The following is a 16,809-nucleotide window of genomic DNA, read 5'->3' as shown; positions in this document are numbered from 1 at the left end:
AGTACAGCCTAAAGAAAAATAAATATTTGTTGCCTCCAAATCTCAAACCCATCACCCGACCGATAAGTAAAACACAACCAGTGGACTATAAACAACCTTTTGCAAAATTGTTGCCCCTAAATACTTAATCTAATTTGGCCCCTAAAGCCACAGTTTCCCCCACTTTAGGTCAGGGTTGGCACTGTGCATTGGAGTCCCTTCTGCTCTGCGTTCAGGGGTGAAGCCACTCATGAGTAGGGAAGGGGTGCACATGCACCCATATTTTTTGAAAACTTAATGTAATTGTTAAGAAATTTTAAATGTGCACCCACTATAATTCATGATAGTGCACCCACTAAAATTTACATTAACCCAAATGAAAAATTAAAAAATAATTTACCCCATCAAAAATTAAAATTAGCTTTAATTAAAGCCAATTGTATCCTCTATTTTTTTTGTTAAAATCCTAACAATTCGCTTAGAAAATTTAATTGCTTAAGTAAACCATCAAATCAAATTTACAAAGTTTTATTCTCTTGTCTACCATACAAAACTGGTAACTAAACAATGCTTACGATTAGTAATTTTTTAGATAGCATCTAAGTTTTTGATTCAGTAGTAAAAGTCCAAAAGTCACAGAAGTGGCTTTACTCTTGACTACAGTTGATGGTTTGCAGGTTTTACATGTTTGTAATTTATTTATGTTTCATTAATCATGTTTTTGGTAGATTGCACGTTTGAATTATGTTTCGTTTTCAGTTTTAATTAGATTTATTTCGATGATGAATTTTTTGTTACTTAATAATCTTTATTTTTGGTTTATAGGTTTTTTAAAGTTGATTTTAACTTTACCAGATGCAACAATAAGTATTAAAAATATATTCCTCTACAATGAAAATAGTGAAGACAATTCTACGAAATCAAATGAAATATTATTTTCATATGATTTTCTCATTTATTTCTAAAAAAATATTTTTTAAATATATATCTAAAATATTTTGTTTAATGTTTTGTTTAATATTTTATTTAATGTTTGTGCACCCATCATAAGAACTTCTTGGTTTCGCCCCAGTCTGGGTTCAATGGAAAGAGTGGTTACTCCATCTCGTACTGGGAAAGTCCCACTCCCTGTGATTGTAATAATATCAATTGGTGGGGGCGGGGATGCACTTCTATTTTCTCCGGTGCAAGCTTGAACTTCGATTTTACTCCGTACTTCTACAATAAAATTAAGAAAAAGCCAGGAAAAGATGTTAAAAAATTAGATTGTTTTTTTTTACAATATGTATTTTTACATGGCAAATTGTATGTTGATGTATCTAGGATAACATCACATACTGGTTAAAATATTTTGTGATTGGTTATATTAATTTCACCATTTCTACAAGAATTTAAGGATTACTTTTATCATTGTATTATTAATATAATCATAACAAGGACATAGTTTAAGCGCCAATTTTTTTACTAATAGATATGTTTATTGTAAATAATTAAAAAATCAAGATTCGTACTCAACTAATATATATATATATATATATATATATATATATATAATAATAATATTGACATATGTCCATGTAATAGACATCTAGTATTTTTCGTAAATAGTCTGAAATTGGTTTCAAAGAACGTCCGAATTGGAAGTCTAATATTGGAATGAAACTCAGATAAGGTAATAAAAAAATTCATATTAAGTATTGAAAATAAAAATCATCTTAAAATCATTAACATTCTTACAATTTTATTACATTTCTATATCTATTTTTATAAAGTATGGTTTGCTCTCTCCTTAGAGAGACACCTAGGATCCACGTAGATAAGTCATTTCATATCGTAATGACACGTGTCCATAAGGCAAACCGCACGTTTCATTAAACTTCAACATTTTCGGTTTCGTTCTTTAGTGTGTTCATGGGCAGTGAGATTAGAAGTGTTTCCGGCCCAACGATAATGGGCTCCGTCTATCCCTAATACGGCTGCAGCGAGAAAACGGAATTCATCGCTCCTCTTCGTGAGACGGCTAGGCGTGACTTTTGCAATTCGTCTCCCGACCTGCAACGGTTTGATTAATGGCTTCGTGTTAAATCCTATTGACTCTCCTCCACGATTCGTCTTTAATGCTTTGCTTAGATCTGAAAGGCGGGGTGTAAACAATATAAATGGATGTGAGTATTTCTCTTCTTGAACTCATCTTCTCTTCTTATCTCTTAAATCATACTAATTCACTGTTTTATGGCTAACCTGTTCGAGGGTTTCTCTTGAATCGTTTCATCTCCGCGGCGGAAATTTTGGCAAATAACGATGCTAACTCCAGATAACGCCGAGGTTTCCGGTTGTTGCTTGAGCTTCCACCTACACAAGCAGTGGAGCTTCTCCATTTAACTGATTCGTAGTCGTCATATTTTCAAGCACTGGGTAACGAATCGGTGGAGAGATATCAAACCAACGTTTCGAACCAACCGCTTCCTGATCTCTGCATCGATAGTATCGCAAAGAACCTCACCGGATTGTGCCCACATTCAGATCAGTTTCACAGTTAGAAGTGAATAAACAAACAAAGAAACAAGAAGAGTTACTTACCTATTGAAAGTCTCTGGCTCTGGGTAATGAATCCGAGTGGTGATACGAGTTCGAACAAGTTGTGAGGTTTGGACACTAAACTGTTTTAAGCAGACGGAGCAAATTTAGAGACCACGGACCATTGCAAACACCAAAACTATCATCTTTAAGAACAGATGTGATCTCTTTGGTTGTTTTATTACAATTTCTGCACTGTCCTGTTTACATCAAACATTAAAACCTGAGAATATAAGTAAACCTTTAGAGCTTAAAAAACCAAATTTTTAAATCTTATGAAGAAAAAAAGAGAAGATTTTTGAAGGTTGATTCCAATGATAAAACTAACATGCAGAGTAACCTAGAAGCTTAAATCACGAAAGATTAGATGAGAGTGGTAGAAAGAGATAGTTTTTCCGTATTAACAGATAAACTCTCGGCCATTGATGCTTCTGGAAGCTTCTGAAATAGAGTGAATGCCTTCAGTCAAAAAAATCTTCTGAAACAGAGTAACCGATGGAAAAGAAGAAGAAGAGGAGCTTAGATAGGGGGAGGAGATGGATTCATAGATCCTCCTCTACAGAGAATCTGGGAAGAATGAAGAAGAAGCCAAAAGAAATTAGCATTTTGGGTTTGAGGAGAGATTTTTGTATAAAATTATAAATTTTCTTCCCCACATGGAAAGTCGAGAATGACATTAAAACATGGAGACTATCTTTTTCTCTTTCGCTAATAAATCATCATCATCCATATATATATATGTCAAATAATTTTCATATTAGTTTCATAATTTAATGATATTAATAAGTTTGAAATAAATATAAATGTTTTTAGTTTTAAACAGTAAGTGTACATAAAAAAATGCAGAAGATTATTTGTCGGATACCCGTTCGGGGTTGGTCCGGTATTTCAGATTTTTGGGTATTTCGGTATAGGGGTATTGAACCTGTTCGGGTATTTCTATACTTCGGATCGGGTTCGGGTATTTTAGTTCGGATTTGGTTATTTTGGATTGGGTTCGGATATTGAGATTTTGAAAAAAAAAATAATTTTTCATTTTTAGGTTTATTCTATTTAAAAATATAGATTTCACTTATCTGATTTTTTATTTTTTAATAGATTGAATGATTGATAAATTTGGAGATAACATTTCAAAAATAAATAAACATTAATTTGGCTATTGTTTTGAAATTTTGAATGTAACTTTTGTTAATACATGAAAAAAAAACTTGACAAATCATTTTCTCCGTAATTATATATATATTATATGATATTAACGTATGTGTAACATCAATATAAATATTTTAAATAAAATGAGAGATGTAAACAAGAAATATAAGGGCAAGTATACATATGTTCAGTTATTTTCAGATATCCATTCGGGTTTGGATATTACCCGTTTGAGTTCGAATATCCAATCTCTCCTAAATCAATACCCATTCAGGCATTTTCCTATATCGGTTCGGATTTCGGTTTGGGTTTTTCGGGTCGGGTTCGAATACGGGTTCAAGTATCGGGTAAAATATCCATCCCGACTATATATCATAAACAAAAAGGACCATAATTTATTAAAACTAATAGTATTGCTAAATTTGGGAGTAGTATTATATTTACATGTTCATATTTTCAAGGTTAATTTTTTATATTTTGGTAAATAAATATTATTTAATTTCAAGTTATAGTAAAAATCTGTTTTAACATGTTGTACATATAAAAGTCATTTATTTTAACGGATCATAAAATCTAATAATTAAAAAAAACATAAAAATTACAAAGTTTAAAGTTTGACCTAAAATAAATACCATGAGTAAGCCGAAATTACAAATTCATCGGAAAATTTAAACCACATGCGAAAAGGAAAGACTAAGAAAGTAGAGATGATATCTCGGCGTTCTGTCGATGGCTGCGACAAAAATAAATCCAATGGAAGATAAATAGCAACATTTTTTTATGTTTTTGGGAGACAAAAAAAGGAGAATTGTGAAACGGATCACGAAGAGCAGGTGGTAGCGAATATTATGCCATCTCCAACGTCGGAGGCTGTAGAGGATGAAGAGTCGATTTCGAGTTCAACAATGGAGAAAGATTCTGCAACTAAGAAGTATATCGAAAACCATTACAACAAACGCATGACATGAAACACATAAAGGCTAAGGCTCCGGCCATAGAGGCCAAACACTTGGTATGATTTTGATTGAATTCTCTCTTTTTTTTATGTGTTTTGTGTTTTGATGATTAGTCAATATAACAATGTGTCAGGTTGCTGAGAAAGAACATGTTTAACCCTTCAAACTATTTCGATTTCTACGGGAAGGTTCTTATAGGTATTGTAAGTAAATAATATATTGTTTCGTATGCTAAATGATTCAATAAAGTCTTAGAATGCTCAAAGTGCATGGTCAATTGTTGTAAACAAAGCTTAACATTCTCAAAAAGGTTTGGATGCTCCAAGGTTAAAAGACGCTCCAAAGTTAAAACACTAAACATATAATCTTTAGATATTGATCTTTAGCATGAATCTTTCCGTAACTATAACACTTCAACCGATACGACTTTATATATCTAAATTTTTCTACAACGCACTGTGTCACATATACATATTATTTCAGATCTTTAACCTCAAGTAAATAGTCATCTCACATAAGAACAAAGATAATATCCGGCCGACCCTAGTAAACTATATAAGAAAAGAAATACAGTCAACACAACCAAAACATAGTTGTTTTTTTTTTCCTTTGAATGAAAGTCAATAATGAAAAAGTTGACTTGACTAGTATTCCTATTCTTTCTTTTTAATTAACCTATTTCCTTACATTGTATTCAATGGTTATCCCATTATATGTAGACCTATTGAATAGAAACCCAATATCTCAGATTTATTGGACAAATGTCAAAAATTTATGATGATGAAAATATTTTTTGTAATATAAAAAGCACACAACTTCTTGTATAAGATATAGACATCTTCTGGCATTACATATAATCTCTCTCTTTCAGTCTAAATCTCTACAAAAGTAAAATTTGTAATGTCGGAGGGAAGTAGAACCGATGATGGCGATATAACTCTATTTAAGCAGCGAGAAACTTCTCAAATGAGCTCTTTTCTCAACGAATTTCCGGCGAGTGCTAATGTTCTTGTTGTCGAACCCAATTTTGTAACTTTACGTAAGATGAAAAACCTCATGATCAAATACGGCTATCAAGGTCTCTATTTCCCCTCTCTCATTTTGAACGATAGATTGTGTTATTAGGGTTAGGGTTTATACTGATATGTTTTTTTGTTATCCAGTGACGGTGTATGCGGATGCAGAAGCAGCTCTCGCGTTTCTGAGAAACTGTGAACATGGGATTAATCTCGTGATCTGGGATTTTCATATGCCTGGAATTAATGGAATCCAAGCTCTCAAAATCATTTGTACAAAGATGGATCTGCCTGTCGTAAGTATGTAAATCGAAGTTTTTTTTTCAAATTATATTAATTAAACCAAATTTCTATTAATTAGATTTTAAAAAATAATTATCTATTTCGTCTTTGTGTAGTTATGTCTGATGATGACCGAACAGTATCGGTGATGCAAGCAACGGTTCATGGTGCATGCTACTATGTTATGAAACCGATTAGAAAGGAGATCATAGCCACCATATGGCAACACATTGTACGTAAGAGGATGATGTCTAAATCAGGTGTAATTCCACCGGTTCAATTAGATGTGGTTCAGAATAACGATGGTTTCAAGGAAAACAAAGATGACTCCATGCCCGTGGACCAAGGTAATAGTGAACAAAACATCAATATGATAGGAGAAAAGGCAGAAAAGAAACCGCAAATTGGAGAAAATCTACCAATCCAATCAGATTCGGTTCAGAATAACGGTTCAGACCAAGACAACAACGATTCATGGACCACAAGCCCATACAACAGTGAACAAAACATCGATGGAGAAGAAAGAAAGCAACTGAAGACACGGGTGGTGTGGACTAATGATCTTCAAGAGAAATTTCTCGAAGCCGTCAATACTCTTGGTGGTGCAAGAAGTAATATAACTAGTCGTAATCTGTGTTCTATCAATTTATTTATCTTCTTATTATTATCTTCTTTTATTTGTTTCTAATGATATTTTGAATGCAAATGCAGAAGCTAATCCCAAGCCACTTCTCAAAATGCTGGAAGACATGAATATCAAAGGGCTCACTAGAAGAAATGTGTGTAGTCATCTTCAGGTTAAAACCCAAAATTTTATCGATTCTTGTGTGACAATTAAATATAGGGTTTTGCGAATATTAGTAACGGATATTCTACATTAATTATGTTGTTGTGCAGAAATATCGTCTTAGTCTTCAGGGAAAACAAATCACTCAACAGATGCAAGAGTTTGGTTGGTCCAGTGCATGTACAACTTCACCTCTCTTAGGTTTGAACAATGTTCACACTGCAACATCGTCCCTTATAAATGGTGGAGCCTCTTACCCGGTCCAGGAGAATCAGTATCAAAATGGCTACATGGAAGTGAACAAAAACAAAACTGCATCCTCGTCCCTTATGACTGGTCGAGCCACTTTCCCGGTACAGGACAATCACTATCAAAATGGCTACATGGAAGTGAACAACAACCACGCTGCATCATCGTCCCTTATGAATTGTCGAGCTACTTACCCGGTCGAGGACAATCAGTATCAAAATGGCTACTTGGGAGTGAACAACAACCAGGTCATGACCAATACTATGCCTTATGATTTTGACCATGATAACTATTTGCAGAAGCAGAAGCTTGAACAACAACAACAATATCAACTTTCTAATCAAATGAAGCCTGAAAAAGCTTCCAACATCGATATACTAAAGGATCTCGGACTGGCGTATACTATGCCTCGTTTGCCCTATGATCTTGGCCATGGGAACCATCTCCAGCAGGAACAACAACATCAGCTTCCTCATCAATGGAATAACGTGATGAGTAACAATGAACCGGAACAAGCTTCCGGCAATGGTGTAACGGGCGTTGAGGGGACTTATCCAAGTTTACCGTATGACCCAAACGACTTCTATAGTTACAATAAGTAATTTGGCTGTTTCTTGGAAGTTTCATGATTTGTGAGAGAATCATCAGTGACATGAAGAAAAGGAAGGGAAGAACGAGAGCATGCATGTGACTTGTTTTGTGAGTCGCAAGAAGATTAGTTAGTTATTATTCTATGGAACTCATTTCAAATATTGGTCAGTGATAATATGCATATCAGTACAACAGTATCAATGTATTTCATTTTCTCTTATATACATTTGTTATTTTATGGATAATTCTGTTTTTTTTAATAAATAACTTGATTCCAATTATTAACCAGTTAGATGCGCGTGAGTTAATTCCATAAGGAAATCACTACTATATAGAGACTAATTTTAAAGCTTTTCGAGGGGTCCACGTCAGCACAAATATTCCCCACCAATTATTAAGGCACGTCATTTTGATTTCTGGTGAAAATCGTACTGGGCCATTGTAAGATGTTGTTAGGCTTAAAAACAAGTTTTCTCTATTTGGCCCGAAATATATAAAACCCTATAGCCCATGTAGACCATATTATCCTCTTCGTTTTATCCAAACCTAATTTGTAACGATCGTCAGACGGTCCAAGTTCTGATTGCCTTTTCGCCGACGTAACCGCAGCAACAATGAGAATCTGTTTTCAAAGCTTCTTGATTACTAACCAATTCGAAACGCAGCTAATTAACTCGCCACCTCCTCCCTCTTGGGCCTATAAAAACCGATACCTCCTCTTTCTTTGTCGTTCAGAATCATCAAAGTTTTCACATTCCCTCAAATTCATCAAAACTTTCCTGAAATTTTCCATGGCAAACCGATCGCCGGAAACCACCGCTAATGGCCAATCGTCTGAAACCACTGTAAGGGTTCTTCTGCGATTTTGTTCGAACATGTTTTACCAGGCAGTGGAGACTCTAAACTGTTTTCAGGCTTATCCATTTTTGGGAAGCTGTATTGTGACGTCCTTGCTATCTTAATTTACATGTTTTCGATGTATAAAATAATTAGATCCTTCTACGAACTATAGGTACTGTCGTTGAGGGTTCATCGCTCCTAACCGCCTAGAGAGTAAAGAGTTATGCAAGTCGCCTTAAACGTGGTGGTCTTCAATCGTCGGGAAGGGATCTTTAGTGAAAGCTTTGTAATAGCCTTTCGTCTCAGTTTACTATAGTTTTCTGACTGTCATTTGTGCTTTGATCTTCCATGTTTGGTACGACACTGAACGCCTTGCTCCTGCTACGTACAAAGCATCACTTGACATATGTTTAGTTTTCTTTGAAAAGTGTTCTTGGGAGTTGTCTGTGATCTTTTTATGTTCGATCTTTTATATATTGTGAGTTTGTTAGGAACGAGGAAGAACAAGCGGTTGAGAGAATTGAGGGAAATGGAGGAGTTCGAGCTCCATCACTGGTTAAGTTTCCCACTTTTGATTCATGATTTCACTTCCTCTGTTTCAGATCATTGGTTTGGTTTTTGAAAGCTCTTGATCTAGTGTTTAGGTTGTTGGAGGTTTAAAAGATGGAGATGAAGCTTCACTGGAGAGGATTCACCATCTGGTTTTTGTTTTCTAATTCTCAATCACTCTTTTGATGATAACACAATCCAAACCGAATATGAACAATGCAGTTTCAGTTTGTTTGCTTTGTTTTTTTAATGAAAGCTGTGGGCTTTTGTATAGTTTGTTATTTGATTTAAAGTTTTGGGTCTCTAATTTCAAAATTTGCATTTACACCATTATTGACCTCTAAACGAAACAGAACCATACCATTTGTTTCCGTTTTTTTCCTTTCTCTTACGTTTTCTATGTTTATGTTTTCCAGGGACCAACTGAAAATGGGCAAATTGATTTCAAGGAGATGTAATCTGTGACACAACTTCAGGGTCTGCATAGCGCAAGAACGACGTCCGAGCAAGCGCGGCTTCATCTGGTCATCACTTTGTCTTCTAATGCTATGAGAATTACTTTATTTTGCATCAATCTGTCAGTCAACGCCATTACATGTAGCGTAACATGTAAAAGTTTTGTTATCTAGAAAAGTTACTTTGTTTATTTAAATTGATTTGTGTGATTGTGTAGTTTAATTATTTTTTATCCTTAGCTCACACCTTGGTATGTTGACGAGTTTGTCTTCTGTGACTTTTTTACTTTTTTGTCTTTCAATGGTGTTTGTATGTTACTGTCTACATTCGTTTCCTGCAGCTAATGATGTCTGACGGTTCACTTGCTGAACTGAAGAAAAAGAAGTCAGTGAATGTTTTAACTGTGCCTATTCTTTTTTTTTTTTTTTTTCTCAACTTTTTTTTTTTTTAAGTAAACATACATTAATTATTTTTCATCCCCGAAGGGCATCGGACTACAGTTTTTCCTGATACACCGGAGAAACGCGAATCCTAGGTTACAAGTGATTAAAGCTATGCAGATACACAAATTACAAACAAAGAGAAATTTCAGTTGAGGGAAAAAAGACCGAGGGAGTATGCTCCCTCCTCCGTTGACACCGCAACCACCAGATCCAGATTCCGGTGACTTCTCATGACGGGGGTGTCGAGGCCCGCCAGATCCACCGCCAGTCACCATCAACGGAGCCGCCCACAGAGCGTCCCGCGGCCACAAACGTCGCCTTCAGATGAAGAACAACTCCGAAACCCTAACCGCCGCTTTCTGCAACCGCTTCACCGCCTCACAGGTCCGAGGAGTTCTGTGCTCCTCCACTCTCGTCAGCGAGGAAAGGAAGAAAAGCGAGCCGGTGAGATTCAAGACAAAGGGGAACCGCCATCCCAATTGTGAGATCCACCGACACCGCAAAACAAACTCTTCCCTCGGAGCTTTACCCCAGCCCCAGTGACTGGCACGCGGTTCTGGTTGTGTCGCCGTCGTCCTCAAACAGCTTACGCCAACCTTTCACCGTCGAGTCACCAGAGCGGCGGAGTTCTTAGAGGCTGCCACTACAGAGAGCCCACCCGAGTTGCCGCAGAGAGAGGAACACCTCCTAGTATACCAGATCTTGCTGGATCCGTCTCGTCGAGCAGATTCCGGTGAGGAGAGGTCACATCGAGCACCGACGGAGACGCCGGAGAATCGTGTGAGCCTCAGCCCTCTTGAAACGCGTTTTGAGATTAGAGAGAAAACAAAATGGGCGCGTGAGGCTCAACTGCTACTCAGAGGCCGAAAAAATTATAATTATAATTGTGCCTATTCGACTATGGTGTTTTCATGATTATGTGTCTCGCATTGTTTTTCTTCATTCAATGAGCTTGATTCAACCTACCAATAAAAACGAAAACAATTTTGTGGCAGAGTTTGAAATTATTTATATGAACGAAAAATCAAAAAGAAGATGAAAAAGTTAAAATTATAAAGGAACCTTAAAATTTTGTTGTTAATATGACCTATCAATAAAAAACAAATTTGAATAATTCTTAATATATTAAAATGAGTTTCTAATGTTCCGATTTATTCGTTTACAAACCATAACAACACAAGTTTTACTCCTCACTCAAGTAACAAACCTGGGAATTATAGAACTGAACACAATAGCATATTAAGCAATACATTGCTAAAACTAGGAAAAAAATGTTTATATCAGCTTTTACAATTTAACCTCAAATTATATCTTTTATTGCTTTTTCAATAAAATAGTTTGAAGTACATAATATTTCCAATTGAAATGAAAAATAATAATTTTCTTTGGTTAATAATTATAAGAAAACAAAAAATAAAATGTAAAATTTAAAAAATAGTAAAACAATGTATGTATAGTGTGGGCAAAACAAATTACTAAATTTAGCTGGTGATATCTCATACTTTCATGGTAACAACCTAGAGATTATTTTGTCTAACCTATATTATTAAAAGAGAAGTACTCATTTGAAAATGTTCTTACTTCATTAATTAAACTCACTTTTTTTGCTTGTCTTTTTCAGTTGCATTTATGAAATATCCTAAAACGAATAAAACTGCCTAATTTATTACTTGTCTTTTCAGTTACATTAATGAAATATGCTTAAATGAATTTAAACTTCCTATTTTATTGTTTGTCTTTTTCAGTTAACTTAATGAAATATCCTTAAATAAATTTGGACATAATGTCATTTAATCAATCAAAAAAACTCATGAGTTATCCTTACATGCCTAATTTTAATAATGGAAATTTTTAAAAACGTGCATCATTAAAATGTTACCTAAAACATGCAGCACTAATGTATAACATGCATCAATAAAACTAGAATTTTACTCACACAATTGTACGGATATTATTTTTAATTGATTAAATTTAAAAATTATTATTTATTCAAAAAATATTTTAGAATGGCTATGTTTTTAAAAATTATATGGTATTATTTGCTCATAACTCATTTGTCATTTGATAAATTGTTAGAAAGAAAATTTTAGCATAATATAACTCAGTTGTCATTTGCTAAATTTATGGTTTTTATTTATATTTTTTATTATTTAATTATAATATTTTCATTTTATATTTGAAAGATAAATGAATTTTCTTTCAAACAATATTTTTGTAAATGTATTTTTAAAAAAATAATCAGTTAAAATTGTTATTATCATTGAGTATAATTATTTTTGACATAATTTGAGTTTTCGTTTACATCAAAACTTGTCATATTTTAGGATAATTTTAATTTAAAATGTAATTTTCATATTTTTCAAACAAATTCTAAAAATATTTTTTAAATATTTTGTTATAATTGTTAAAAAAAATATTGAGTTGCATTTCAAATAAAAAGGTAAAGATATTAAAAATATTCTAATTAAAATATGTAAAATTTAATATAGTTTTAAGGAAATTGTCAAAATAAAAAAAAATTACACATAAAATAATCATGATTTTTGTTAACTGGGCAGATCATTATTTATATGATATCGGACACGAAAAAAAAATTTATGTTTTTAAAATTATCTAATTAACTCTATACTCATTTTTTTATATTTTTTATATGATATCACACATTCGTAAAAAAATAGATAGTTTAAGATGCAAAAAAAATATTTACTTAATGAATATAATATGAACGAATATTACAAATACATCATTTAATAAAATAAATAATTAAAAACTGAAAATTTATATCTGCGCGCCAGTCTAGTTTCAAGTTTAAATGTTCATTCTTAAAAAAAAAACTCTACAACTAGACGTGGTAAAAGGCGAAAAAAAAATCATACATCAAATATTCATCTTTGCAATATAAAAGTTGTTGCTATACTTTTTTTTCAAAATAATAATTTTATAAATTATTAAAATATCAAAGTCTTAATATGATTATTATAGATTTTAAATGTTTTCGTGTAGCTATATTTAATTTATCATTACTTTAATATGTCCTACACATAAATACGCATAATGCCTTTGTGTCAGACTTCTCTCTCCCTCTCATATATATAAAACCTCATATATCTTTTAAGTGTTCCAAAAAAAAAAACTTTTATACTGCTGATACAGAGAATAAAGACAAGGAATAAGCAATTAAGCATACATGTATTGAAAATGGTGAGCGCATATAAGTTTTGTTTCCAGAGGTCTGAAATCAGGTACTCGCCTAACACAAACCATAATCTCACAAATTTGCCATTTATGTCTACAAGATATATTAAATGGGTACAAACATCTACTTAAAAAAGTGGACATACTTTCATGTGTATTAATATTTTTAAAAATATACCAAAATGCTCGATCGTTGTATTAAGTTGAACACTTTTTAGATTTTCACGTTAGTAAATGTTATTTTTAAAGTTACACACTGCCAGCATTCTTTCTTATGATTATTATTATTATTATGGTTCTCTAAATTAAACCACAACCTTCTCGGATCAACATGCATAATTTATTTCTAGCTCTCTCTTCGTATATTCAAAAATCCCAACTCTAATTCGCTTCCGAATTTTTGTGCATATATTGAACTTATATGAAAATTGCGCTGTAAATTTAGGTTAGGGCCAAAAGAAAACATAGAAAAAACATTACTTAAAGAAGAACTAGATATATACCTACTTTCCAAGCTCAAAAATATCTGAAGATTTTTTAGGATAAAAATTATTAAATGATATATTTATACTAAACTTAAAAGCAAAATTACATAACTACATTATCCGCGAGTAGCGCGGAAATGGACCTAGTTTAGTTAAAGAGAACAAATAGAATACCACAGATCAGATCACTACAAGAAAACAGCGGTATTCTGACGGACATTCCGACGGAAAATGAAATCCTCGGAATATCCCGAGGAATTTCCGAGGAAATTCCGAGGAAACACAAAATTTGGTTTCCTCGGAATTTCCTCGGAATATACCGACGGAATTCCGAAGAAATATCAATCCGTCGGAATATTCCGAGGAAATTCCGAGGAAAAATGTGTTCCACGGAAAAAACCGATGAATTCCGAGGAAATATTATAGCCGTTGGAGAGCCGTTGAGGGATTTTACAAAATTCCGAAGAAATTCCGACGAACTAGCCGTTGGCGTCGGAATTCCGTCGAAATTTCCTCGGTCTGTCGGTAGGATTTAAACTATAAATACAAGCAGTCCTCTTCCTCTTCATTCACTCCATATCTTCATCCTCCCTCTTACTCTATTTACACACGAATTTGATTCATAAAAAATATGTCTTCTTCAAATTATTTTCGTTCTTGGATCGATCGACCTCATTTGGATCCGAACACGAGATTGCTTACGGAAGAATACCAACGAGGTATAACCGAATTCATGGGGTTAGTTCACCGACAACCGGAAGCAAAAACAAGTATTTTAAGATGTCCTTGCTCTAATTGTAAAAAATAGAAAGGTTATTAAAGAGTGGGATGTTTGGACTCATCTATATTTGAGTGGGTTTACACGAAGTTACAAAATTTGGTATCATCATGGGGAAACTGATTATGAACATGGTAGTACTAGCGAACCTCAGCCAGCGGTTAGATTAGAAGAACCAATTAGAACGGATGTAGATTATGGTGTAGGTACTGAGCAGATGGTAAATGATCATTTTAGAGGGGAAGATTTACCCAATGCACAAGCTAGGAGATTTTATGATATGTTGGATGCTGGAAAGCAACCATTGTACGAAGGTTGCAGAGATGGTCATTCAGCTTTATCATCTGCTACAAGATTGATGGGCATTAAAACAGATTATAATTTGGCTGAAGACTGTGTGGATGCGATTGCTGATTTTGTAAAAGGTATTCTACCCGAGGATAATGTAGCTCCTGGTTCATACTACGAGGTTCAGAAACTCGTAGCTGGTCTTGGTTTATCGTATCAGGTAATAGATGTATGCAGCGACAACTGCATGATTTATTAGAGGGCGGATGAACAGCGGGTTACATGGAAGATTTGTGGAAAGCCTCGTTATAAAGATACGAGTGGAAGAGTTCCAATGCCATATAAAAGGATGTGGTATTTACCTTTGACGGAAAGGTTGCAGAGGTTGTATCTGTCTGAACGCACAGCGCAACCAATGAGATGGCATGCGAGGCACTCAACAGATGGTGAGATCAGACATCCTTCAGATGCAAAAGCGTGGAAGCATTTCCAATCAAAGTATCCCGACTTTGCGTATGAGAGAAGAAATGTCTACCTTGGATTATGTACTGATGGTTTCAGTCCGTTTGGCAAGAGTGGAAGACAGTATTCTCTATGGCCCGTCATTCTTACACCATACAACCTACCCCCAAACTTGTGCTTGCGACGAGAGTTTTTGTTTCTCTCGATTCTCGTTCCCGGACCAGAGCATCCTAAGAGATCACTTGATGTGTTTCTTAAGCCACTAATATATGAGTTGCAACAACTATGGGCTCAAGGTGCTGAAACATACGATGTTTCGTGTAAAGAAAACTTTCAAATGCGGGCAGTACGTACTAATGTGGAAAATAAGTGATTTTCCAGCATATGGTATGTTGTCTGGATGGACAACGCATGGAAGGCTATCATGTCCATATTGTCAAGATAACACTGATGCTTTCCAACTAAAAAACGGAAGGAAAACGTGTTGGTTTGACTGTCACAAGAGATTCCTACCACCTGATCATCCATATCGTAGGAGTAGGAATTTGTTTACGAAGAACAAGAGGGTGTTTGACAGTCCACCTCCGGAAATTTGTGGGAAAGATTTGAAGATACAACTAAGAGATTTTGGTGCAGAAAGGACGCCAGACGTCGGTGGACATGAGCGTTTTCCGGTAGATGCTGTTGGAGAACTACATAACTGGCACAAAAAAAAGTAATTTCTGGGATCTGCCATACTGGCACAAATCATCTGCTAAGGCATAATTTAGATGTCATGCATATTGAGAAGAACTTTTTTGACAATCTCATGAACACGATCCTTAATGTTCAAGGTAAAACAAAAAAAGTATTTTCTGGGATCTGCCATACTCTGCTAAGGCATAATTTAGATGTCATGCATATTGAGAAGAACTTTTTTGACAATCTCATGAACACGATCCTTTTAATGAACGGTAAAGGGAATACTTTCAATTAGTTTTGAATTTTTTTATTTCATGGTTTATGCTCATCTATACAAAGAATCCTCAATGGTATGCATTACAATTGTATAATAAATGAAATACGGCAAAAAAATTGATGTTTTGAAACCCCAAACACTAGTTCCTCGGTATTTCCTCGGAATATTTTCATTTTACCGGGCAAATATTTCGCGAAAATTGGAATTAGAATTCCGACGGAATTCCGACGGATAATGTCCGTCGGACCCTAGGTTTTATAACCACGAGCCCCTTCTTCTTCCCCATTTCTCTCTTCTTCCTCTGCGCGACTCCTCTCTTCTCTCCGGCGATTTCCCCCTGAAATCCGACGATATCTCCGGCGATCTCCCCCTTCTCTTACACAAATCATGTAAGGACCCTATCCCACTCTCTTAGGTTCTATTTGTTAGGTTTTTGTGTAGTTTTGATAGATTTTTGTTAGGGTGATTGGTTAGGATTGTGATTTGGTTGTATAATAGGTTTAGAATTGTGATTTGGTTGAATAATTTGTTTTGTTGAATTGATTTAGAATTTTTTTATAATTTTTTTATTTTTTTTTTGTATTTATAAAATCGATTTTTGTATATAAAATCGATTTTTTTATTTTACAAAACGATTTTTCTATATAAATTCGATTTTTTGGATTTGACAAAATCATTTTTGTATATAAATTCGAATTTTTTGATTTTACAAAACATTTTTAATATCTATAAAACTTTTTTTGTGATTAAAAACTATTATTTGGGATTT

The 16,809-nt window shown here is 34.1% G+C and overlaps 1 protein-coding gene and 1 long non-coding RNA gene across 2 annotated transcripts; one reads left to right on the top strand and one right to left on the bottom strand.

The window, feature by feature from the left end:
• Nucleotides 1–1,650: 1,650 nt before the first annotated feature.
• On the bottom strand, nt 1,651–3,654 carry LOC125587749. The gene is made up of 2 exons (XR_007324090.1): nt 2,221–3,654; nt 1,651–2,111 (listed from the first exon to the last, which is right to left on the bottom strand). It is a non-coding gene; the product is annotated as an uncharacterized LOC125587749 (long non-coding RNA).
• An 89-nt stretch (nt 3,655–3,743) lies between these two features.
• LOC106380260 (putative two-component response regulator ARR19) lies at nt 3,744–9,743 on the top strand. The gene is made up of 7 exons (XM_048758814.1): nt 3,744–6,570; nt 6,671–6,756; nt 6,857–7,036; nt 7,130–8,431; nt 8,599–8,981; nt 9,071–9,127; nt 9,392–9,743. The coding sequence occupies exons 1-4, from the start codon at nt 6,078–6,080 to the stop codon at nt 7,595–7,597; spliced, it is 1,227 nt and encodes a 408-aa protein (XP_048614771.1). The 5' UTR covers nt 3,744–6,077; the 3' UTR covers nt 7,598–8,431; nt 8,599–8,981; nt 9,071–9,127; nt 9,392–9,743.
• The last annotated feature ends 7,066 nt before the right edge of the window (nt 9,744–16,809 follow it).

This window comes from Brassica napus, chromosome C5, assembly GCF_020379485.1.
Source record: "Brassica napus cultivar Da-Ae chromosome C5, Da-Ae, whole genome shotgun sequence".
Lineage (NCBI taxonomy): Eukaryota > Viridiplantae > Streptophyta > Magnoliopsida > Brassicales > Brassicaceae > Brassica > Brassica napus.
Note: the sequence above shows the minus strand (reverse complement) of the source record. Positions and strands in the feature narration are given on the sequence as shown.

What these genes read in the sequence shown, in the direction of transcription:
- LOC106380260 (XM_048758814.1), top strand. Translation starts at nt 6,078, where the DNA reads ATGTCTGATGATGACCGAACAGTATCGGTGATGCAAGCAACGGTTCAT. An exon ending in ATGTGTGTAGTCATCTTCAG is followed by an intron (nt 6,757 to 6,856) that starts GTTAAAACCCAA and finishes GTTGTTGTGCAG; the next exon opens with AAATATCGTCTTAGTCTTCA. An exon ending in ATCAGTATCAAAATGGCTAC is followed by an intron (nt 7,037 to 7,129) that starts ATGGAAGTGAAC and finishes CAAAATGGCTAC; the next exon opens with ATGGAAGTGAACAACAACCA.